Source organism: Carcharodon carcharias, chromosome 10 (assembly GCF_017639515.1).
Source record: "Carcharodon carcharias isolate sCarCar2 chromosome 10, sCarCar2.pri, whole genome shotgun sequence".
Classification (NCBI taxonomy): domain Eukaryota; kingdom Metazoa; phylum Chordata; class Chondrichthyes; order Lamniformes; family Lamnidae; genus Carcharodon; species Carcharodon carcharias.
The window spans coordinates 69050273-69075674 of record NC_054476.1 but is presented as its reverse complement, the minus strand read 5'-3'; the positions used below and the strand labels follow the sequence as shown (position 1 = coordinate 69075674).

Sequence of the window (25402 nt, the reverse complement as noted above, 5' to 3'; positions counted from 1 at the left end):
ATCATAATGTCAGGAGTGGGGATGTTCACTGATGATTACACAATGTTCAGCACCATTCACAACTCCTCAGATACTGAAACCGTCCACGTCCAAATGAAGCAAGACCTGGACAATATCCAGGCTTGGGCCAACCAGTGGCAAGTAACATTCTTGTCACACAAGAGCCAGGAAATGACCACCTCCAACAAGAGAGAATCTAACCATCACCCCTCAGCATTCAATGGCATTACCATCACTGAGTCCCCCACTATCAACATCCCGGGTGTTCCCATTGACCAGAAATTGAACTGGACTAGCCATATAAATACTGTGGCTACAAGAGAAGGTCAGATGCTAGGAATCCTGTGGCAAGCAATTCACCTCCTGATTTCCCAAAGTTTGTCCAAGTCAGGAGTGTGACAGGATAGTCTCCACTACGCCTGGATGAGTGCAGCTCCAACAACACTCAAGAAGCTTGACACTGACAAGACAAAGCAGCCCACTGGATTGGCACCCCATCCACAAACATTCACTCCCTCCACCACTGAGGCACAGTGGCAGCAGTGTGTACCATCTACAAGATGCGCTGCAGAAACTCACCAAGCCTCATTACTTCTAATCCCATGACTGCTACCACCTAGAAGGACAAGGACAGCAGATACATGGGAACACCACCACCTGCAAGTTCCCCTCCAAACCTCTCACCATCCTGACTTGGAAATATATCACTGTTCCTGCACTGTTGCTGGGTCAAAACCCTGGAAATCCTTCACTAACAGCACAGTGGGTGTACCTACACCACAGGAACTGCAGAAGTTCAAGAAGGCAGCTCACCCCCACCTTCTCAAGGGCAATTAGGGATAGGCAATAAATGTTGGCCTAGCCAGCAACACCCTCATCCCATGAGTGAATATAAAAACTTTCCACTTTTCCATCAAGGTCATGGGAGAGCCTAGGAATGGATTTATTTGATATTAAAGGCAAGATATTCCTCATTGTTATTGATTACGATTCAAGGTGATTGAAGTGAACAGATTGCACAGCATCACGGCAGAAAGAGTCATTCAATCATTCAAGAGAATTTATGCAACACACAGCATTCCAGACATTGTGGTGTCAGACAGTGGTCTGCAATTTGATAATGAATTATTCCAAAATTTGGCAAAGGAATACAGATTCATTCACATCACCAGATCACTTTGTTATCCTGAGGAAAATGGAGAAGCTGATAGAGGTGTGCAAACCTTCTTAATGAAGAAGAATGAAGATCTTAATTTAACTCCTTTGAGTTACTGAACAACACCACTACAAGATGGGTTCCCACTATCAGAGCTGTTGATGGAAAGCAGATTGAGAACACAACTCCTAGCTCTGCAATAGAAACTAAAACCTAATATTACCTTGAACAACCCAGAGAGGGTAAAATAGCGTGAGGAAGGACAGAGAAACAAACAGGCTCGTAAATTTAACTTTAGGCACAGAACACAAGACTTGTCCGTGCTGAAGCCTGGGCTGTGAGTGTGGATACGGGACTAACAGAAAGAAGGCACAATAATCGAAAGAACTCCACAACTGAGATCATACAGGAATGTGACAGACCAGGGAACCACAAGGAAAAACTACAGCACCTTAATATCCTTGGGAAAAAAGCCAACAGAAATTTGGGGGAGAATTACCCCCGTATCGGGCGGGGAGTGTGGGTGTGGACACTGGTGGGCGGGCCAGTTAAGGCCCGCCCAGTGTGTTTGGCGATTCCCAGGAACGGCGGGAGTGGGCGGGCGCAGGCAGAACAGCAATTGCCGCCAGGTCTAATGGCGACCTGGTGGCCTGTTTAAAGCCTTTGGTGGCCAGAGATTGGGGGCAAGGCAAGTCTGAAAGAGCCATGCAGGAGGGTAGGGTGGGTGGCCAGTGTGCATCCAGGTTCTCCAATGAGTGCCTGGCTGTCCTCCTCAAGGAGGTGGCAGCACGGCGGGATGTGCTTGTCCCCGAGGATGGAAGGAGGAGGCCACCCCACTTGACCAAGCAGGCGTGGGAGGAGGTTGCAGGGGTTGTGAGCTCCTATGACGTGGTGCGGTGCTCATGGACCCAGTGCCACAAGCGCTTCAATGACCTTCTGCACACGGGAAGGGTGAGTAGCATGTTGGCATCATTCACTTCACCCCTCATGTAACCTTCTCCCGTGCTGACGGACCCATGTCTGAGCGGCCTGAGTGAGTTAGTGACAGCATGTGTCCTTAGCTGGGCGGCCCACCAGATATTGCCTTTGCATTCGTCAGCTTGAGAGAGTTGAGATGACTTGGGTTCTGCACCTGCAGCGTGTAGTGCAGTGACACCCAAATGACTGTGGTGGGTTCAACCTGGAGGAGCTGCACCCAGGCTCACTGGTTGAACCCCATGACATGTGGAAGTCAGGGTGATGACATGGTGTGAGGGGATCTTCAACGTCCTGAGGCACAGATGGATGTGCTGCCCTCAGCCCTCCATGTCATTGTGCCTCCTTGCAACAGCTGGTACAATTGTGTGTACCCAACTGTAATGAAGGCAGCATGTGGTGTGGGGGGGTGGGGGGAAAGGATACACCTGGCATATTTGTGTGAGTGCCAGCCACCAGCGGGGGAAGGATGCACTGCAGCCTGCAGTGGCCAACTGGGCTTGGGGTGGACCGGCTGTGAGGGGATTGATGATACAAGTATCACTTATCAGTGCAATTTTTTCATTTGCAGGAGATGAATTCTCATAACAGCGCAGAGAAGCTGAAGGCTGGCGGTGGGCCAGACCAGGTATTGATGCTCAGCCGCTATGAGCAGGAGGCATTGGACCTGGAGAGGCGCCATGCGCCCAGGTCCACTGGAGCCGGAGAGGCTGGGGTTCCACAGGCAGGTATGTGTGGCCAACACTCACGTCACCAGTAGCTTCCCAACAGCCATGGCATTGCTGATTGTTCAGTGAGTGGCGTTACCAACATGGCTGCCCAGCGCATGCGGAATGATGAGTGTTTGATAATCCAGGGGACAGGCATGTACAGTGACATTGCCCACAGGCTAACTGGTCGAATGTCCTTACTCTTCCTTTCAGCATCATCGGCACAGGGCCAGGAACAGGAGCAGCAGGAGCCCCCTCTGACACCTGAGGGGCATGAAGTTGCACCATTAGAAGCGTCACACCATCTCTGCCAGGCAGGCATCAGCACAGATACTGGCACCTTGGTGGGCATCATATCTTTGACTAGTGTCCTGGGTCACAGCGGTGAAGGCACTTCACAGTCGCAGGAGCAGCTGGCGGAGACAGAGTGTCGATGCTGTTTGCAGTCGGAGGACTGCAGGAACCCAAGCACATGCTCAGCCTGTGGCAGATGATGAGCCTCTGGTATCGTGGGCGATGCAGCCAAGTGCTAACATGCGGCCTGGTGTTTGGGAACATCTGGTGGAGATACATGATGCTCTGCTTGGTTTGGTGTCAGTGGTGGAGGAATCTACACGAACCATGGCTGATGCATTAAGCATCATGGTTGAATGCCAAGCTTCCTCCATGGAGAGATTGGCGACTCTCATGGAAAGGCAGCTCCAGGGAGAGGATCAGGGGTTCCTGGGGTTGCGTTTGGACCTGCACACCCTCACAAAGGCATTGACCTCGTCAGGTCAGTGCCTGTGTGGGCGGTGGTTTGGCCACCAGGTATCCCACCTTGGTGCCCATCCATCTACGGTGAGCAGGGAGGGCCAAATGGATCTCTTGTCGGCGGAGCAGCTGCCTGTCGTCTCTGCTGGCACCTCTCAGGGTGCTCCGGATGAGGGCGGCAGCTCCTCCGCCCCTCTGCTAGTGACCAAGGCACCCAATGAGGCTGTGAAAACTGGAGAGATACCAACTGCAGAGCTGGCAGCTCCCTCCCAGGTGGGTCCATCAAAACTTGATGGACCAGAAGCCATCCGCCAAGGTCAACAAGGCCAACAGGACTTCAGAGAGAGCAGGCTGTCTCAAATGCCATTGCTAGCAACGGGGCACCACAAAGATGTAGCACCCGCAAATGTAAAATGAAGGCACATTAGGCACACCCCAGGGTCATCATTGGTGGTTTTCTGTTGGCCCCCCTCCCCTAAGAGTTGATTAGAACTTTGTGTGAAGTCCAACACATTTTGATTTCAGTTATTTGATGAGACTTTGGTAACAATATTAAATTAATGTTGTTTCAAATGGCTGTAGGTTCCTCTATTAAGAATGATGCATGGATTTCTGAGATTGGATGAATGATTTGTGTGTCTTTCAGCTTTATTAACGGCGCCCATCGCCAAACCTCCTATCCAGACAGTTAAGATCTCCAGGATGGAGGATACATGCCAAGCTTGCATTGCACATCCATGTGTGCTGTGCTAGCTAAAAGTTCCTTGGATTAGATTGTCCTGAGTATCCCTGCCTCCCTGGAGCATTCCCGGTTCAGCCTGCACCCCCTCATCATTTCCCTGTGCGTGTTCATCCTCAGACTCACTGCTGGACTCAGAGTGCTCAGCCCCAGCCACTCCATCTACGTCTTCTTCGTCCATAGTGTCCCCGCTTTGCAGAGCTAGATTGTGCAGAGTGCAGCATGTAACCACTATAAGCGACATTCAATCTGGGGAGTACTGGAGTGCGCCCCCAGAAGGGTCCAGGCATCTGAAGCGCATCTTGAGAAGACTGATTGTTCTCTCCACCACAGCCCTTGTGGTGCCGTGGTTCCTATTGTACCGATGCTCAGCTTCTGTTCTTGGATGGCAGAGAGGCATCACGAGCCACCTTCTGAGGAGATAGCCCAGCAGCCATCCATCCAGCCGGGCTGGAGCACTGAAGAGCCCCGGAACCTGGGAGTGTCTGAGGATGTAAGCATCGTGGGAGCTGCCTGGGTACCTTGCACAGACTTGTAGAATCTGCATCCTGTGATCACACACTATCTATAAGTTCATGGAGTGGAAGCCCTTCCTGTTGACGAAGGCACCAGGCTCACCTGCTGGCGCCTTCATGGCCACATGTGTACAGTCTATTGCACTCTGGATGCGGAGGAAGCCAGCAATGGCTGCAAAGCCTCTGGCTTGCTCTGTCTGGCCGGCCTCGTCCCAGCAGAAGCGGATGAAGGTCAGTGCACGCCTGAACAGAGCGTCTGTAACCTGCTTGACACAAATGTGGACAGCCGATTGGGAGACACTGCAAAGATCACCCACCGAGCCCTCGAAGGAGCCAGATGCAAAGAAGTTGAGGGCAGCTGTGACCTTTAGAGAGATGGGCATGGGGTGTCCACCCACACAGTTAGCTGATATCTCAGTCCAATCATCTGACAGATAGTGCTGATTGTGTCCCTTGACAGACAGAGCCTCCTTCGGCATTACACCTCAGGCATATTGAGGTAAGTGGTTTGCACTCTGTTTACCCTGGCAGCAGGATAGTGGCGTCTTCTGCAGCCACTTCCGCCTTGGACTACCTCTTGTCCCTGCGCCCCTTGTGCCTGCGCCTGTCGTCCCAAAGGTGGCTCCCTTGGAGGCTGAATGTGCACTCATGGCATCCTCCTCCTTCTAGCCCTGCCTTCCTCCTCAGATGAGGTGCCTCCAGTGGAGAGTTCAGCTCCCATTCCCAGGCTCAGGGAGGCTTGCTGAAACCTACAGGCCCCAAAACAAATCCTCACTGAAAAGTGCTGACCTGAAGGCAATGAGTGCAATCCAAGCAGCTGCTATATGTTTGAGACTTCTCCACCTCACACAGGCAAGTTTCACTAACTCCTGAGCACTAACTGTTAAGTATCTGGATTTGCAAAAGCAATGATCCCTCTTTCCCGTCCGTGGATCAGAAGCATTAAAGTTTCGGATAGCCGCAAGCCCGTTGCACCCATGTGACGAGCCGAATATCGCGTGGGCGCCTTAAAATCTTGGACAATTGGAGCCATAACTACTTTAATTGGCCCGGTAATGACAGGCGGCTGCACAACAGACATCGTCACATGCCTGCCCTGCGAAATATTGCGATGGCGCGCGGTGACATTGGGGCACACGCCCAGCGTCACCGCACGTCATTTTATGCGTTAGCCTGCATATGCCGATGGAAAAATTCTGCCCTTGGGGTGACTACTCTGATCCTGGTGGAAATAAAGAAGAAGAAACAAGACAAATCTGTATAGCCACCCAGGAGGAGGACACTCACGCTGACAGAAGAGAGAATGCAGAACGTCCTCAACCTCAGAAAGAGATTAGAACAAGATCAGGGAGATTGGTCAAGGAACCTCAGAGACTAAGCCTGTGAAATCTGAGACTTTGGGGTTAGATGTAGGAGGATGTATATAATTGGGATAAAGACTTGAGGGGAGATGTAATGTAAAGGCTTAACATCAGAAGCACGTGATGCTGATGTAATGATGATGTAACATGACATGATTGAGAAGCAGAGATCTGGAGGGAGCAGAAGTTCCAACCTTGTAAACAGATCCCAAAATGTATATAGTAGCAGTAACTAATTGTTTTAACAAACTACAGTCTCGAGCAACTTACTTTGAGAGGATAAGCAAGCATCGAAGAATCCTATCTAGACCCTGAGCACATGACAAAACTCACTTAACATGCCTATATCTCTTTGCAGCCCCTTTGTGTCCTCCGCAAGCCTACATTTCCACCTAGCTTTGTATTAATAGCAAACATTACTCTCTGTCTCTTTGCCTAAGTGATTAACATAGATGAGATGATTAATATAGATAAATGGTTAAGACCCCATCCTTACGACACTCCACTAGTCACAGCTTGCCAACTTTAAAATGCCCATTTATACCTACTCTTTTTTCCTGTCCGTTAACCAAACCTCTATCCATGCTGATATAGCACCCCTGCGTTCCCCCCATCCAAATCCATGAGTGTTTATCTTACCTATTAACCTTTTGTGTAGCATCTTTTTGAATGCCTTTTGTAAATCCAGATATATTACATCTACTGGTTCCCCTTTATCCACACTACTTGTTATATCCTCAAAAAGACTTTAAAAAAAGTTGCCAAACAACATTTCCCTTTCATAAAGCTTTGTTGACTTTGTCTGAACATGCAATGATTTTCTAAGTGCATTGTTAATACTTCCTTAATAATAGATTCCAGCGTGTTTCTGACGACTGATGTCAGGCTGTCAGGCCTGCCGTTTCCTGCTTTCTCTATCCCTCTTTTCTCGAAGAGCAGTGTTACATTTGTTAACTTCCAATCTACTGTGATCCAGAATCTAGGGAAATTTACAAAAAAAATAGCAAGAACATGCACCATCACTGCAGTTACTTTGTTTAGAACCCTAGGATGTAGGCCATCAGGTCCTGGGGATTTGTTGTATTTTAGTCCCTTAAATTTCTTCAGTACTTTTTCTCTGTTGATATTAATGACCTTAATTTTCTCACTCTTCTAGCACCCAGGTTACCCCATATTTCTGGTATGCAAATTGTGTCTTCTCCTGTGATAACAGACACAAATTATTTGTTCAATGTCTCTACCATTTCCTCACTCCCCAAAATAATTTATCTTGTCTCTGCTTCTAAGGGCCCTATGTTTACTTTAGTTACACCCTAACTTTTTATATACTTGTGAAAACTCTTACAATCTATCAGCATTTTGGTGGCCCTTTACTGATCTCTAAAACACTGTCAATCCTCAGACTTGCAACTATTCTTTGCAAAATATAAGCCTTTTAATCTAATGTTATCCTTTACTTCTTGAGTAAGCCACAGATGGGTCTTTCTTGTTGCGTTTTTGTTTTTTAATGGAATATATTTTTGTTGAACATTTTGAATTGTTTGTTTAAATGTTTCCCACTGTTTATTTATCATGGCCTCAATTTCTCAGACGACAGGGTCTTGTTTCCCGCCATCTGAAGACTTGGTGCGGAACACATCCCCACCGCTTGCGAGTGGCCCATTCACGTTTGAATGAGTGTTAAGTGGCTGCAGGCAGTGCTTCTGCCCCTCACTCAGGTGGAAGTCCCACCTTAGAGAGCTACTGGCCAATCTGATTGGCCAGAAGCTCTCCAGTCCCTCAGTGACTACGCTGCCATGGACAGAAGAAGTGCAGGAGGACATCAGAGCCTAAGTCCAGGCACCCAAGGCCTAGGTAAGTTCAAAGGGTCCCAGGGCGGGGAAGGTAGGGACGTTCAATCCTCCCGTCGGCCTAAAAATTGAGGTTGGATGGGAAACGACCCTTAAGTAGCCTCAATGTGGGTAAGGGAGGGCTTCCCATCTGAGGTCTTGCCCACCCCAGTGTAAAATCGCTGTGTAATCAGGGCAGGCGGGGACCTTCAATTTCATGCTCCCCTCATCCGCCTAAAAACCCACCGGTAGAGGAACATAAAATTCTGGCTGATACCTTTTAGTATTTTTACCCAATTTCCCCTCAGACCTATGTAAATCTCTTTGTTTGTGTTCGGAGTATGTCACTAATTAATGCTGCCTCTTTACACAATACTAGATCTAAAATAGCTTTATCCCTGATTTGTTCCACAATGTATTGCTCCAAATAACTGCCAGAAAAACATTCCACAAACTTATCTTCTAAACCATCCTTGTCTAATTGAATGGTCTATATGAAGATTAATGTCCCTCATAACTGTTACATTGCCTATGTCACGTGCTTCAATAATTTATTTAATGCTCTGTCCAATGGTATAATCACTATTACTAGATGGCATTCAACTCTATAACCAGCCTTCTGGTTAACCATAGCTTCCTACTGTTAGTCCACATAGTTAGGTCCTGAAGTACATGTTAGATTTATTCTAATAGAATTGAATACCAGGTACTGTTAGGGTTCTCTATATTCTGTACTCTCTGTCTTCTGCTAAACACAAACAATTCTACTCGTGCTGTAAATTGCCCAACATTTGGGCACTTCAATTGTTTTCATACCTGTTCAGAATGGGTACAAGCAATGAGTAAAATATTTGTGTAAACAGGAGAGAGCAGCAGTAGTGGAGCAAACACAGGCCTTAATTGGCTTTGCGAGCATTAAAATATGAACAGATTTATGATATTTTACCCGACCAGTTTCCTTTGGTCATGCTAATGCTCCCAATCTTCTGTTGGAATTAATATCTGTGATAATATGTACTAGTCAAAAAGAGTGGAGAATGTAGACCTACCCAGCTCAGCTGGAACATATTTAATTATTTTCTGTGCCATCCCTCCTCCCTGCATCTGAAGTGTTGCTCTGACAACATCTAGTCATTGAAGAATCTTTTAGTTATAATTCATATATATATATTCAGATACAAATCAACATGCCATTCATTTAAAACAAAAACAGAATTACCTGGAAAAACTCAGCGGGTCTGGCAGCATCGGCGGAGAAGAAAAGAGTTGACGTTTCGAGTCCTCATGACCCTTCGACAGAACTTGAGTTCGAGTCCAAGAAAGAGCTGAAATATAAGCTGGTTTAAGGTGTGTGTGTGGGGGGCGGAGAGATAGAGAGACAGAGAGGTGGAGGGGGGCGGGGTGTGGTTGTAGGGACAAACAAGCAATGATAGAAGCAGATCATCAAAAGATGTCAACGACAATAGTACAGTAGAACACATAGGTGTTAAAGTTAAAGTTGGTGATATTATCTAAACGAATGTGCTAATTAAGAATGGATGGTAGGGCACTCAAGGTATAGCTCTAGTGGGGGTTTTTTTATAATGGAAATAGGTGGGAAAAGGAAAATCTTTATAATTTATTGGAAAAAAAAAAGGAAGGGGGAAACAGAAAGGGGGTGGGGATGGGGGAGGGAGCTCACGACCTAAAGTTGTTGAATTCAATATTCAGTCCGGAAGGCTGTAAAGTCCCTAGTCGGAAGATGAGGTGTTGTTCCTCCAGTTTGCGTTGGGCTTCACTGGAACAATGCAGCAAGCCAAGGACAGACATGTGGGCAAGAGAGCAGGGTGGAGTGTTAAAATGGCAAGCGACAGGGAGGTTTGGGTCATTCTTGCGGACAGACCGCAGGTGTTCTGCAAAGCGGTCGCCCAGTTTACGTTTGGTCTCTCCAATGTAGAGGAGACCACATTGGGAGCAACGAATGCAGTAGACTAAGTTGGGGGAAATGCAAGTGAAATGCTGCTTCACTTGAAAGGAGTGTTTGGGTCCTTGGACGGTGAGGAGAGAGGAAGTGAAGGGGCAGGTGTTGCATCTTTTGCGTGGGCATGGGGTTGTGCCATAGGAGGGGGTTGAGGAGTAGGGGGTGATGGAGGAGTGGACCAGGGTGTCCCGGAGGGAGCGATCCCTATGGAATGCCGATAAGGGGGGTGAAGGGAAGATGTGTTTGATGGTGGCATCATGCTGGAGTTGGCGGAAATGGCGGAGGATGATCCTTTGAATGCGGAGGCTGGTGGGGTGATAAGTGAGGACAAGGGGGACCCTATCATGTTTCTGGGAAGGAGGAGAAGGCGTGAGGGCGGATGCGCGGGAGATGGGCCGGACACGGTTGAGGGCCCTGTCAACGACCGTGGGTGGAAAACCTCGGTTAAAGAAGAAGGAGGACATGTCAGAGGAACTGTTTTTGAATGTAGCATCATTGGAACAGATGCGACGGAGGCGAAGGAACTGAGAGAATGGGATGGAGTCCTTACAGGAAGCGGGGTGTGAGGAGCTGTAGTCGAGATAGCTGTGGGAGTCGGTGGGTTTGTAATGGATATTGGTGGACAGTCTATCACCAGAGATTGAGACAGAGAGGTCAAGGAAGGGAAGGGAAGTGTCAGAGATGGACCACGTGAAAATGATGGAGGGGTGGAGATTGGAAGCAAAATTAATAAATTTTTCCAAGTCCTGACGAGAGCATGAAGCGGCACCGAAGTAATCATCGATGTACCAGAGAAAGAGTTGTGGAAGGGGGCCGGAGTAGGACTGCAACAAGGAATGTTCCACATACCCCATAAAGAGACAGGCAAAGCTGGGGCCCATGCGGGTACCCATAGCCACACCTTTTATTTGGAGGAAGTGAGAGGAGTTGAAGGAGAAATTGTTCAGCGTGAGAACATTCATTTATTTATATGGTATGTAAAGTATATATTTATTATTTATAAACTTATTGTTTCTTATTTATCAACAAATGTATTGAGTGAAGTCACTGAAGAATCTTTTGGGTATAATTCATATATATATATATATATATATAATTAAATATATGCATCCATATATATGTATGGCGTGTTGACTTATCAATAAATGTATTTGAGTGAACGTGCAGTCTATTATGCACACTGCTCTCTTTAACACATAAAAGTATCTGCAGTCATAAATTTTGAATCTTGTGTGCCAAATTAACTGCAACATATTTTGTCATTAACACTGCTGGTAAATAGCACTTCTGCAAATAAAGATGGTTGCACAGGAGAAAAGAAATTCTAATAGTGTTTGTTGCTAGTCAGAGCAAACATATATCATAGCAGAGAAATTCAAATGAAAATATTTGAGTATTCATAAGTATCCACTTTTGCAAAGCTTGTCCACTAATGTATCAATCTTAAGATTCTTATCCTAGTGTTCAAATCCCTCCATGGCCTCACCCCTGCTGATCTCATACACTCCTCCAGCCCTACAACAGGCAAAGAACTCTGCATTCCTCCAACTCTGACCTCTTCTACATACCTCACCATTTTTAGCCATCTAGGCCTTCAACCTTCAGCAAACCTCTTCATCTCTCTACCTTTCTCTTCCTTTAAGATGCTACATTTTATCTTTGATCAAGCATTTGTCCTAATGCCTCATTCTTCGACTCAAATACAAATTTTAGTCTGAATACCCCACCATGAATTGTCTTGGAACATTTTATTATGTTAAGAACACTGTAGAAATGCAAGTTGTTGCTGCACAATTTTTTTATTACCTTTTTAAGACCCTGTTTCCTGTGGCAACAGTTCAAAACCTTCCCAGCACATTAAGCCATAAACGATGATATCCATAAACCTCTCACCAGACACACAATTGTGTGTGCCTTCAGTTGTTATTTTCACCTTCAGTTTCTCTGAACTCCATTTTAGGTTCAGCAATGACTCAGGATAGGTGAACAGACAGATGGGACACTATGGCTGAGATTGGTCTTCTGGTCCAGTTACCGTATAAGAAATAATGGGCACAATGCTGCAATTTTCCTAATGCTTTCTGCGCAACTTCCTACATGAAAATTTAGAGAATTTCTGCTAAGCTCATTCCATCCATATTGTCCAATAATATAACAGCTATAAAAGTTATGAAGAACACCCTAGATGGACCTAGTTTATCTCGTCTGACATTTTCATACTACAGTTAATTTCCAAACTTGTTGCTACCTGTGAGAATTTCAGATTGGCAAACTATTTACTTGCAGTGACAGCATTCTTTTAAGGCTGATGTTGGGAAGCATGAATTTTCCACTGATATCTACTCCCAAGATCTATTTCAACTGGTAACAAGGCCGATATCATTAAACAAACAAAAAATAAACAAACAGTCTGTTCTTTCTTTAGCAACTGAATTATACTAGGAGCAGAGCCAGTGAAGACTGTGTTCTTCCCTATGCCTTTTCCCTTCTAAAAAGGTCTATAGTTGCAGAGGACAAAGGTTTCTTGCAGCTCTGTCAGAGCCCTTTCCACTAATCCTCTACACTGTCGACAGAATACCTTAAGCATTCACCGATGACAGTTCAAGAGACATTTATGTGAACAGGAAGAGAACAGATCAACCGGTGTGAATGACAAGACTATTCATAGCTGCATCTCAGCTGCTTAAAAGACCATGTGTAGATATCAAGATGCAAGATCATCATAAACATATTTCTGTGCTGGAATCATCGAAATGATCAATTACTTTTCTCAGTGGAGTGAAAAATCTTATATTTGAAAAGCACCCCCAGCAATTGTAACTTACTTCCTCAAAACAGCTCTTGATGTCATTCTACCAAATACCTCAGACCAGTATTCCTTTTCAACAAGCAGAACTTTTAAGCTATTGAATGCATGGCATAGGTTTCAGAAAATAATTTACTTTTGTGCTTCAATTGTCATCAGCCAACTCACTTTTAAGTTGTCTGTTACTACTTTTAAGTCTTAAGCAGTGTCGCCTCACTGATTTGTGATTTCTTGCCAATCTCCCTCTGTCCTGTATGAATTGCAAAACAATGCTATTGCTTTGTTCTAGGAGACAATCTAATTATGATTTACTAATTGACTGGTTATTGGCAGGGCTATTTACTCATTATATAATAGAGGATCTTTTGGCTCGTAAATTATTATGGGAAGTATGTTCATCGCGATCTTATTTTGGTTTTAACAACAGAACTATTTGAGGCACTCTCCACAGCAATGCCTAAAATCGGACATTTTGCAAACCATTGAGGCCTAAGAAATTGTTTGTATCACAGTTTAACCTTGAGAGTATGGCAAGTCAGAACACAAAAAATGTATTGTAATAAATTGCTTTTATTGATATTAAAAACAAAAGTACAATGATCGTGAATCTCGTCTTTCTCTAGAGTCTAGTGTTGGTTGAGTGCACATGTTAAATATATGACATTATATTAGTTAACAGGAGAGTACACCTTAACTGTATCTGCTAAAACATTTTTTTAAAAAAGTAAAAAGCTTTATTTAACTAATGCGATTGCGGATGTTTCCCTTCATACTGGCTGATGCAAACATTTGACAAAAAAAAAGAGTACTACTTAAGTGATGTAATTTGGAGCTCATTTTCTTTTAATAAAAAAACTGAAGCTTTCCATTTTTGACAAAGCAATGGTGAATATAATGTGAAGTCACTCAAACCTGAAGTGAATCACAAAACTGACAGGAAACAAAAGATGTTAACACAACGTGGGTCAAAAAAATGAGAGATGAGCTGTAACCAAGTAATTGCACTTGATTATACCATGGCTGACAGCAGTGAACATGGGTACACAGTTTCCAAAAAAAGGCCTGAGGTTCTCTGGCTGAATCAAGGTACCTCACAGAGGCTTCCAATACCAAATAACACTCATATTGAGAGAGAGAAGAGAGAGAGAAAAAAAACTTTTTCTTTTCATTTTTTGGTACAAAGCATCTACGAAAGCTTTACTAGTACAAAATTAGACAAAATAGTATCTGTCTTTGCAGTTGCTCATCAGTGCTAAGTACATTATTTGGACCAATTTTCATATATATTTTACATAAAATAAATAATGCCTTTACGCAGTGCCATTACTTTTAATAGCTTGGCGGCTCAACACTGCAAGATATAGCTCAGACTAATCCCAAAAAAGATCTGACCCTGGACAGTAAGTATATGAGTTCAAGTATGTTTTCAAAGCAAAGCAAGTAACTACAATGAATAAGAAATAAAGTTAGTTGAAAAACATAGGAAATAAATCATTACAACACTGCTGTTTCCCTTTGATTTTTTCTCTTTTTTTTGTGCCTTTTGTCTTCTCCTTGCCTATCTTGCACCGCCAAAACCAAGCTAATTTTTTTTTAAAAAGACATGTTTCCTAAAACGGAAAAGTTCATTTCAAGTTCTGTTTGATGTTCGTGCATTTATCAAATCCCAATTCTTCGAGTCAGCTCTTTTGCTTCTTTTAAAGCAAGTTAGCACCGTAATACAAGTGTGTGTGGCCACACTTATCGTTCATCAGAAATAGTGCCATTGAAAGAAAAATAATAATTAGAAAATCTTGACGCAATCTGTGGCAATGCGAGACTGCACACACCACTGTCTTTAGTCCCTCACAGGTTCACCTAATCTCATCTTGTTTCAAAAAAGGTGCAGGATCTGGATGACACTAGGTATTCCACAAAGTGTTGATATCCCTTCTTGTACAGGTGCAGAACAAGCGAGGACACATTATCTGGAATGCATCGTGTGACATTTGTATGTAAAATAAATTGTAGTCTGCGGCGTGACCACTTTGGCCCAAACACCTCAGACACCACGACTTCTTTTGCTCACCAGGTATCACTTGTACCAGGCCACTTGAGTATCATTGCACTTCTTTGCTGGCTGATGGAAGGGGAAGGGAATGGGAGGGGGTGCAGAGGCAGGGAAGGAGGTCGAGTAGGAGGGAGGTGGAGAAAAATTCAGTTGGAATGCCACAGAAATGACGTCGTGTACAAAGCTATAATCCCCGTCTTTTAACTCAAGAAATGTGCAAAATTTTTCTTCATCATTCTTGACTGAAGTATTTCTTTGATGACGCTCGGACTTGGAGGGGTGGTTTGACAGGGAGAGTCAGAAGTGGCTTGTGCGTTTTGACATACTGTAAGGTCTGGACTTCTTCAACTTGCCTCCTAAGCCTTTGGGCCATGAAACTTGAAGGAATGTCTCTTCGCAGGCGCTGGGCAGACCGTTTTTGCCAGAAGTCATATTTGGAATACTTGGCAACCAAAGGTTTCCTAAAGCTTTCCTGCAATTGAATACAAACAGCATTAGCAACGATGCCATGTGCATTTTGTAACAACATCAAAAGGCTATCTGATCGTCAATGCATCAGATAACTGATAACTCCCATGTTCCCATTGTTGACTGGCTTAGCACTGCTGGTCCCTGAACAAACAGCAAATAAAAACCATAGCATGAACTACTCTCTAACTGGTAAATATGGTGTTAAATGAGATTAGGGAGGTTTTGTTTCTCCTTTCTGAACATTGTGGTATTTTTAAAAAGTCCAGAGATGTATCTTTCCGACAGAATTAAAAAGAACAGATTGGTAGAGGTTAACAGTTGCGCAGGGGGGCTGGGTCAAAGTCCAGGTGATGGCCTAATAGTTCCAATTCTCTCTCTAACCTCATGTAAAGTAAGGTGCCAAGCTGATAGCAGAGCCTCAGGATTTCTGTCCTTAAGAAGCTGCCAGGCACAAAAGTAGATAGCCTGTAGGGAATTCTTCTTTTTGTTCATTTGTGATAGGTCTTAAGTCTTATTTGTCACTGACATAAAAATTTAGGAAACAAGCAGAATGGTTGGAGATAAGGTGAGAATGCATGAAGGTGAGGTTGAAATTATTACCATCGCTGAATCCCCTACCAAAAACTTCCTGTGGGTCACCACTGACCAGACACTTCTAAACCAGCCTACTGTGGCTAACTCTAGTAGGCCTGCGGCTAGGTATTCTGTGGCAAGTGATTCACCTCCTGACTCCCCAAAGCCTTTGCACCATCTACAAGGAACAAGTCAGGAGTGTGATGGAATACTCTCCACTTGCCCAGAGGAGTGCAGCTCCAACAAAACTCAAGAAGCTCGACATCATCCAGGACAAAGCTCCTTTGAATCAATAGCCCCATCCAGGACCTTAAACCTTCACTCCCTCCACCACCGGGACACAGTGGCAGAAATGTATACCATCTACAATATGCACTGTGGCAACTTGTCAAGACTTCTTTGGCAGCACCTCACAAACCAGTGACCACGAGAAGGACAAGGACAATAATCACATGGGAACCCATCAAGTTCCCCTCCAAGTCTTGGAACTGTATTGATATTCCTTCACTGACATTGGGTCAAATTCCTGGAATTCCCTACCTAATAGCATTCATGGGGGTACCTTCACCACACTGACTGCAATGATTTAAGGCAACTGCTCACCACCACCATCATAAGGCCAATTAGGCATGGGTAATAAATGCTGGCCTTGCCAGTGATACACATCTCATGAACGAATGTGTATATGAAAAAATGGGTAGATGAAAATAAGAGTGGGCTTACTGGGTCAAATGACCTTTCTTGTTGGTGTTGAATCAACCACCATGACCTTGCATTGCAGAGCTCTGAGTGAGATCAAAAAGACAGCCATGGTACTGAAAATAGCTTGGCATTCTACAGAGCAGGTAGCAGTGATTGCATTCTGGGGAACATCAGTTGAATGTTTCATTTAAAATAAAGAACCTATCTCTTTATTCTTAGGTCCTCTGAATATTGTACTGGTGGCAAAAGATAGAAGGAAAGGCTTAAAGCAATAGCATAGAAGTTAAAAATAAAATGGCAATACTTTAAATCGTAGGAGAAACCAATTTATTTAATCTTTTCTATACTACAAAATTCCCCCAAGAAATGCATAGTTCACAGCTGGAATTAGTGGAATTTTGGTGAAAATTTTATGTACACAACGGGCAGCATTTTCCGGTCGGCAAGCAGGGGCGGGGCCCACTCGCCGACGCGTAAAATGACGCAGGGTGCCAGCAGGCATGCGTCCCAACATCACCCAACGTCATTTAGATTTTCAGTTCAGCGGGCGCACAGCCAAGTCGGCTGTGTACCCGCCAACCTGTCAACGGCCTATTAAGGCCATTAAAAAAGTAATTAAAATGATTAATGGACCTGCCTATCCAACCTTAAAGTTGGCGGGCAGGCGAAGAGCCCAAGCGGCCTTCCAAAAAAGTGTGAAACCTCATCCACGGGCGGGATGAGGTTTCATGAGGGATTTAAAATGTTTGGAAAATTTTTAAATAAAAGTAATGGACATGTCCCTGCTCATTTGACAGTGCCACATGAGGAGACATGTCAGGAAAATTTTTTCTCACCTTTAATAAATTTTTAAAAGTTCAACTGGTGTCCTTGAAGCAGCGCTTTGCCTCAGGGAGATCTGTGCGCACTTCTGCCTGCATGCGCGAAAGAGCACACAGACCTGTTCAAGGCATCCCCCCACCCCGTCTGTACAGGGAGCACACCATGCTTCGGGGTGGATGTCACGCTAAGCGGGCCTTAATTGGCCCACCCACGTAAAATGGCAGCGCGCTCCCAGCCGGGGGTGCCAATTGGGAACCCAACCGCTCAACAGGGGAGAAATGCTGCCCAATGAAAGAAAGTGGGTTCTTAAATATTTAGAATGGCTCATGTGTGTGTTCAAAATTATGAAGGGCGTTGACAGAATAAATAAGGAGAAACAGTTTCCAGTGGTAAAAATGTTGGTAATCAGATAACAGATTTTAGATACTTGATGAGAATTTCTTTTTAAAAAAATGTGGTGTGTTGTTAAATCTGAAGTGCACTGCTTGAAAGGGTGGTGGAATCAGATCCAATAATAACTTTCAAAAGTGAATCGGTATATACTCGAAAAGTAAATATTTGCAGGGATATAGGGTTAGATGAGGGGACAAATAGCACTTCCAAAGAACTGGCACTGACATAACTGACATGGCATCCTTCTGTATTTATGAGTCTACACAGGGTATCTTGGGAAGAATCTTCTGCCTGTTGGGAGGGCCAGTCGGGAGTGGGCACGGAGCCGATCGCTGCCCGCGATCGGCTGCATACTGCCATTTTATATGGGCAGGCCAACTAAGTATCACATGAGCTGGGACATGTTTATGAAATGCTTAAAAAAAATGTATTAATTTCATTAAACCTTCATGAAACCTCATCTCGCCCGAAGGCCGCTTGGGCTCTTTGCCTGCCTGCCAACCTTGACGTTGAACCTTAAAGCAGCCCTGTCAATTACCCAAATTGGTTGATTAATGGCCTTAACAGACCTTTGACAAGTTCGGCAGGCACACAGCTGCCTCTGCCGAGCGAAAGGCCTGAATGACGCGAGGTGACATCAGGACGCACACCCAATGTCACTGTGCGTCATTTTACGCGTCAACATGCAGGGCCCACCCCCACACGCCGACAGGAAAATTCTCCCCCATGAACTCATATGCTATCAATGGCACTGTACTAACACATTAAACTCATTAAACTCAGCATAACTCTTGTTGTCAAGTAGGTAAAATCAGAATTTTTATTTAAATGTTAGTAAATCTTATGCTTGAAGATGAGGTGGAGAATGGTGGGAACCATTTTTACTTTCTATTTGACAGAGAACAAGCGTATGCAACCAGTTGACTAACTAACCTGCCAAAAAACCTGCAGCAGGGTGACACAGAGGTGAAACGTTGTTGAGGAAATGGCTTCTTTAAAAAAATTATTGATGAAAGCAACAATAAAGCAGCCACATACCTTATTTGCTGATGGTAAAAGATTAAAAGGTGTTCCAGAGAGATCGCGTTCCTTCTTGACAGGTTTTGCACAGTAAAGTTCTAGAAGGCCCAGATCACAGCTGCGAAAGCAACATTCTTCTACTATTCCTCTGTTCTGTCTTCGGCTATTGGATCGTCCAGTTGCTCTACCTGAAAGAGGAGAGGGAATTTTTATTTCTTTTCCCTCTTCAGTAACGAGAATTCCAGGAAGCTTCCAGTTAACATTGACTAATGCTGGCTGAAGAATGAGAACAAATTTATAGATCTTGCCAAAAAAAAAAGCAGAGGCCACTCGATCTTGCCAACACAGCAGAAAAGGCATGCAATGAAACAGAGGGTCCAATGAACTATATGGCATTAACTGTAGCATCAGAGTAAAAGATACCTTTGGCTTAGGTAATGGGCAATCAACTTTTATGTCAGTTCACTATGAACCCTGTGTTCATGTTAACTTTTGTCTGCAGTTGTTAAGCTACTGCAATGATTATCCTTTTGGGAATCTCACTGATGGTTGCATTCCTTTTCCTCAGGTTGGTGCAGATAGCATCACTTACTGCTGTAGGTGCACGCAGAAAAACACTTAAGACACATTGTTATGAAAGAGTTGCATTTCCGTGCAAAGGCTTTATCGTTCTCTTAAAAAGAAAGGCCCCTCTTCACATTGTTATTTTCATCTTAACTGTATGTTCCTTCACTTGTGAAGATCTCCAGATGATCAGCAAGATAAACAAGAATAGAGGCATGTTGACACAAGACATAACTACGCTATCATTGGTAACCAAAGTCCTACAAATTGGGGAATTTGTTAAAATCTGGCTGGATCACATTTGTCTTAAAATGAGACCAATTGGCCAATTTGTTTGCACAGGCAAGTGCTGAAGACCAAATACAATGATTGGAGACTCTGGACTAAAACTGTCACATGCAAAAGCAAAAGAAATTCTTTAATCCTCTACTCTCCACTGACCCTGCAAACCATTCCTTTCTTCTGCAGAGTATAGTTCCAAAAGCCTAGATCATTAAAAATGTCTTTAAATGAAAGATGGAATGCTGCAGCAGAATTACTTTAATCAGAAGAATGTGGAAATAAACAAGCACTTCATTGTGACTATCAGCAGAATGGTTTAGCTTTGTGTCCTTGTCAGAGAGAGAGAGAGAGAACGCGTGAGAAAATGTGCTTATTCAGCACAACTGCAGGCCTGGAAATGAGTTTACCCAAAACCCGAGTTTATGACTCTAGCCACCTGCCTGCTAATTGTTATTTTTCTCTATTACAATAAAGCCTGTAGTCAACAAAAAGAGCCTTTTAATATATTTGTTGTGCACTGAACAAGTCGGATGTTTGCAGGAAATATCACATTTTGTTTAAAGTTTCCTCAATGATAGGATGACGCATTTGAAGCTTTTTATTTCTAGTTGAGGAAGTAGGGAGACCATTATAAAAATTAAGGTGTGTTTTTGTTATTGACTAAAGCAACAGAAAGATCATTAATAAAAGGTTTGTAGTTCAAGTGTTTGAAGTACAGCAATAACTTTAAAAAAATACAGTAGCCTAACTCACTGGGAATATTCTTTTCATTGGTATACAAGAGTTTGTACATTTGTCTCCAGTTTCGCTTAAAAGCAATATTAACTTTGGCACCTCAGAGATTGTGATTTGGAAAGTTAGGAATCATAGCTTCTCTGGGCCCAGTGAGTGCCACAGCCTCTTCTCATAACCGTAATTTAAAGAGAAAAGTTATTTACCTTTCATTAAGAATTTATAAAACCATTTGAAAACCATTACTTTACAGTGCAAGCTGTTAAAAGTAAATACAAATAGCATCCATAGTTCTGTAAACCCTTTCATTGGACAGAATTGTATAGCATCCAGGCTGGGGTCCCTGTTTGGGAACAAGTAGGCCATTCAGTCCCTCAATGCTTCCTGTCATGGATGATCTGTATCTCAACTCCCATTTACCTGCCTTTTATCAGAACCCTTACCTCACAAAAATCTATCAATCTCAGTTTGAAATTTTCAGTGGCAGCCTGGAGCTCAAATGCAGCACTTTTCTTTTATTTTGAACCTTTAAAAGTTCCAACATGATCCTGAATTTCTCACCAATTCACATACTCATTCTGTTGGTTTTTCATAACCTTAAACATTCATATATGTGGCACAAACTCACTAGAGTTAAGAGTGCATTGACTTAAAGGAAGTCATTATCAAATGACACAGTCACATGGTCAAGTGCAGAATGGCTGTAGGTTTAAGGAGTTCAGTTTAAGAGAACAACTAAAATAAATATTGGACATCTCTGGTCTCGAAATGGACCATTAAGATTGGCAAACCCTACAATACCACAGAAGAGTAAATGGAGCCACAGACACTGTAATGGAGAATCAAATTAGTGGACCCCTCCCCTAATATGCAAAAAGTAATTATCAAATAACACAAGAGGATAATAGGAATAGACAAGAGCTTTTAGTAACTGGAAATAAAACAGACTCAGCAAGTTTTCACACATCAAGACATTTCTTTGGTTCTGATTTTTCAGTACAAAAATGAGTTAACTTACTAAAGTAAAATCCTCTTTCGCCGCAGACAAACTGTAGAGTGTCCACCAGCTCACCACCACATAGCGTTTCAGCTGCAGTCACTCCATCTATAATGTACATTGTGAGAGCGATGGAAATGAACAGCAATTGCCTGCATGGGGACATTTTCTTGCCCTGGAAAGGAAGAAGAAAAGTTAATCAGTGAAGTTGCTGATTCACAATTAGCTTGAGATCCTGTGCCATCGCTTCCCCAAACCATCTTATCATGTGTTATGTTATTTTGACAAGACTATAATGTACCTATATTAATATCTCATTAATAGTATTAAGGATGGCAAATGATTTGTACTCAAGAGTGCAAATCCCCATTTGCTCCTACTAAAAACACTCAAAGTATAACCTTGATTTGTAAAATGGTTACGATCAGTTCTGGTCCAAACAGTGTTAAAAAGTAATGTCATTACACTGACTCAGAGTTCAAATATTATCCTTGTAACATGAGCAGAATGGGAAATATGCAGTCCAGTATCGAGCCCAGCCAACATTAGTGTGTTGTCTACAAGCTTTGATAACATCAATTTGGTCTGCTACACCAAGAGTGAAATGGGAGAATGAAAACTGATTGCAATAGGCTTTTTCTAGTTCGGAAACATGTATGATCTGTTCAGAACAGGTTGATGTTAACTCTTGAAATGGCGTATTTTTTTAAACTCCCATCAGCTGCTGCTAAGTTCTCATGCACACAGGGCTGCTGACAGTCTAAGTCAATTATTTTGATCAGCAATTAGCTGATTTTGGAGCTCGTAACCCGCGGTTACAAGCACAAAAATGCAATCTGGGGCACTGTCCACGGTACCCAGCCCATGGTGTTGAATAATGCAGCCACTTTATTTTGGTGATAACCTGCAGTACAAAACTCCATAGCAATAATTGTTTTGTTATGTGTGTTGCTGTGGTGGGGGTGGGGGTTGCAGTTTATATCAATAATTGCAGTAGCAACAAGCTACACAATCTGGGTTATAAATTGCCAAAATTCAAGATCAATCTGAGATATTTATTTCAGTCTACTTGATCCTTCTGTTTGAATAAATATTTTCCCCCCAAGGGGAGTAACATAGATCAGTAAAATAAAACTTTTTTTTTTTTTTACAGAATTTAGGCAGAATATTACAAACACTTGTAAAGTCATAAAAATGAGGACAAACGGTTCCACAATCTCTGCTCCTCGGTTTGAACCTAGATCCAGGACTGGCTCCAGCAAATACAGTTTTTATATATGCGTCATTGCTTATTCTATTTTATGCTTAAATACGTTACAAAAAAAAACCCGCCAGTGTACTTAAAGCTTTTCATTAATTAACTTAAAACTGGTTGAGAGCATAAAGAAGCCCCTGATTAATTGTTATTTGCTCTTTCAGACTTTTTTCTCCAAATTTTGCATAAAAAATCCCATTAACAATGTCTCAACAACTCCACGCATGAAACAGAAACACACGCCTGAGCAGTGTGTGTCATTCACAGAACTGTACAGAAGAGTTTCTTAATTCATAAAGACTGATTTTCTTGGCAAAAAAAGAGGATCCATAAAAACACACACTTATATTGTTTTAATTCCTTTGGAAGTTTTTTTTAAAAAGGTAATTATCCCAAGGCTAAACGAGATCGTTGTTTTATTTTAACTGGATATGATTATAATGATCCATCAGAAAATCTGTTTCCTCGGGTTAAGGATACTACAGTAAAGTCAAACCAGGGAGTCTAACGGCACACATGCAGAATACTAACGCTACCCAGTGGAACACGCTGGGAAACTCATCCCAGCCCAGGCTACAAACAGCAAACATGGTGCAAAACAAGAAATGAGGGCATCAAATTACTTCTCCGCTCTCAGTTCCGGGGCTAGCATTATTCTCAATGCACTTCACACACACACAATCTTTATATATTTTTTGTAAATAAACCACTGAAACGCCTTTGAAAGCTGCTGCTAACGTGTCTGTGTGTGTGTGCGTAAGTGTGTGTAAGGTGGGGGGGGGGGGGGAAACAATAGTCGAAGGAGCCGGCTGAATGTTGTATGCATAACTTTTTCGCCCAGCCGTTTTTTCTGTGCAGAAAGTGTAAATATATATATTTTTATAAATGAAACGAGAAATGCATAACAAGTCATTTAAAAAAAAATAAGCGTGAGGTTGCACACTTATTCTCTTTGGCAGTACCAATCCCCCTCAAGAAAATAACTTGCTCAACAATGAAAGTGGTTCTGAATAGTTGCAATTAAACATATCAGGATTTTTTTTGTTTGTTTTTTTTTAAAAAAAGGTGCGATTGTCTTTTCCCCCTGCAAGATTTTAAATCGATTGTTGCCTCATTCCTTGTTACCTTAACGGAGTTGTCGCTGCAAGCTGAGTCTGCACAGGTCGGGCAGAGAGCTGGGCATTTGGGATCCATTGTACGGCGATGTTGAGACGGGCGCGTTTCTCAGCTGAAGTTCCTTTAAACGCTGCTCCAGAGTTCAGGAGACAGACAGAAGAGAGCTCCCGCGCTGCTTATATAGCCGCAGCGTGAGCCGCCAGCACGCACGCTGCGAGCGGTCATCGCCGCTATAGCAGCACTTGGCCGACTTCGTCTGCACAACCAGTCCAGGGCTTGGCTTCTTTCAAGACGCTGTAATAAATGGCCTTTTTCTGAAAAATAAATATTGATGCGATTTATTTCTTTGAAGGGCTGGCATGCTTTACCTCGGTTGTCGTGAAATGTTATTTGTTTTTGCAAAGACTTTTCACTTGTACATTTTAGTGCTTTACGTGGGTCAGACCTGCCATGCTAATAGGATGAAATGGGATAAAAATGAATACTTCGATGCTGAAAAATATACAGCCTCACCTCCCAAAAAACTATTTAGATGAGGTCCTAATCCACCCCTTTTGTTTAACTGTTACTCCTGACACTTCTCGTGGTGTTCAAAGCGTTTAACAACATTATTAAACTTTAGCTAAGGAAAGAAGGGATAGAATGGAGATGGAGCAGGGGGCATATGTTCTGGGTTATCTGCTATTGATGAAATATTTTGATAACTAGTAATTACTCGTCATGAAATAAGACAATGAATAGACTTTTTTCAGGGAAAATTTTTTTTACATAAAAATAAACAGAATTTTAGGCCTAAATTTTGATTCGTCATTGACGAGGAGAATAAGGTTGCCAATGGTGGAGGTTGAAGACTTAAATATGGGGAATGTGCCTGCAATCAACTGTGCACAGCCCCAGCACCATTTTAACAGCAGCAGATATCAGGGTGTCTGAGTGGAGAGATGGGACACTTAATTCACATATTCGAATCGGTCTCTCACAACACAGTTTGGAACTGGATTAAAATTCATAGCTGTTGTATGGGTTTCCCAGAGGTTGGGAATCCCAGCTGTGAGAGCAGGCCCAACTCAGTGTCAGAACCTTTCTCAGCATTCCTCGTGGCTCAAGAGTAGCAGGAGTGCTACCCCACCCCCACCTCAACCCCACCACCCCGTCCCTAAAGAAAGATTTTGCCTCTCCCCTACTGACCATGGTTACTCTCTTCTCCATGTCCAATTGTCCCTCACCCTTGTCCCTCCGATTATGCCTGTCTCTCCTTCCCTGATTGCATTTCCATCTCCTTCCTTCCAATCAGCAACACGTGCTTCTGTCAGTCATAGATCATCTTCCGCCCACTTTTAATCACATCTCTCTGATACCACCCCCCCCCCCCCAGTTCCTATCCGGCACTCCAGCCCTTCCAATTGCAGCATCTCCCTCCCCCCTTCTTTCCATCATGCCTGTCTTTTCTCCCTCCTGAATGCCAACTGCTACCCCTGTCAATCATGGCCTCTCTCTCTCTCTCGCCCTATCTGTTCACCGACCTCCCCATATCCTGATGGCTGAGGATTGTTGCTAAGGATGGCGGCTGTGGCTTCCTGACGTTGGTCCCTCTTCCTGGCCACCAGCTAGGCTGTCAGTT

At 43.5% G+C, this 25402-nt stretch overlaps 1 protein-coding gene across 1 annotated transcript; it reads right to left on the bottom strand.

Annotated features, from left to right (window-relative positions):
- Positions 1-13358: 13358 nt before the first annotated feature.
- Positions 13359-23934, bottom strand: LOC121283280 (insulin-like growth factor II). The gene is made up of 4 exons (XM_041197680.1): positions 23791-23934; positions 21432-21585; positions 18854-19023; positions 13359-15326 (listed from the first exon to the last, which is right to left on the bottom strand). Exons 1-4 carry the CDS (start codon positions 23857-23859, stop codon positions 15087-15089), a joined length of 633 nt encoding a protein of 210 aa, XP_041053614.1. The 5' UTR covers positions 23860-23934; the 3' UTR covers positions 13359-15086.
- Positions 23935-25402: the final 1468 nt, after the last annotated feature.

Excerpts from the sequence above, each read along its gene's own strand:
- LOC121283280 (XM_041197680.1), bottom strand. The coding sequence starts at position 23,859 with ATGGATCCCAAATGCCCAGCTCTCTGCCCGACCTGTGCAGACTCAGCT. Across the intron at positions 21,586-23,790 it reads GCAGCGACAACTCCGTTAAG|GGCAAGAAAATGTCCCCATG; the intron begins GTAACAAGGAAT and ends CTTCCTTTCCAG. Across the intron at positions 15,327-18,853 it reads TTTTACCATCAGCAAATAAG|GAAAGCTTTAGGAAACCTTT; the intron begins GTATGTGGCTGC and ends ATTCAATTGCAG.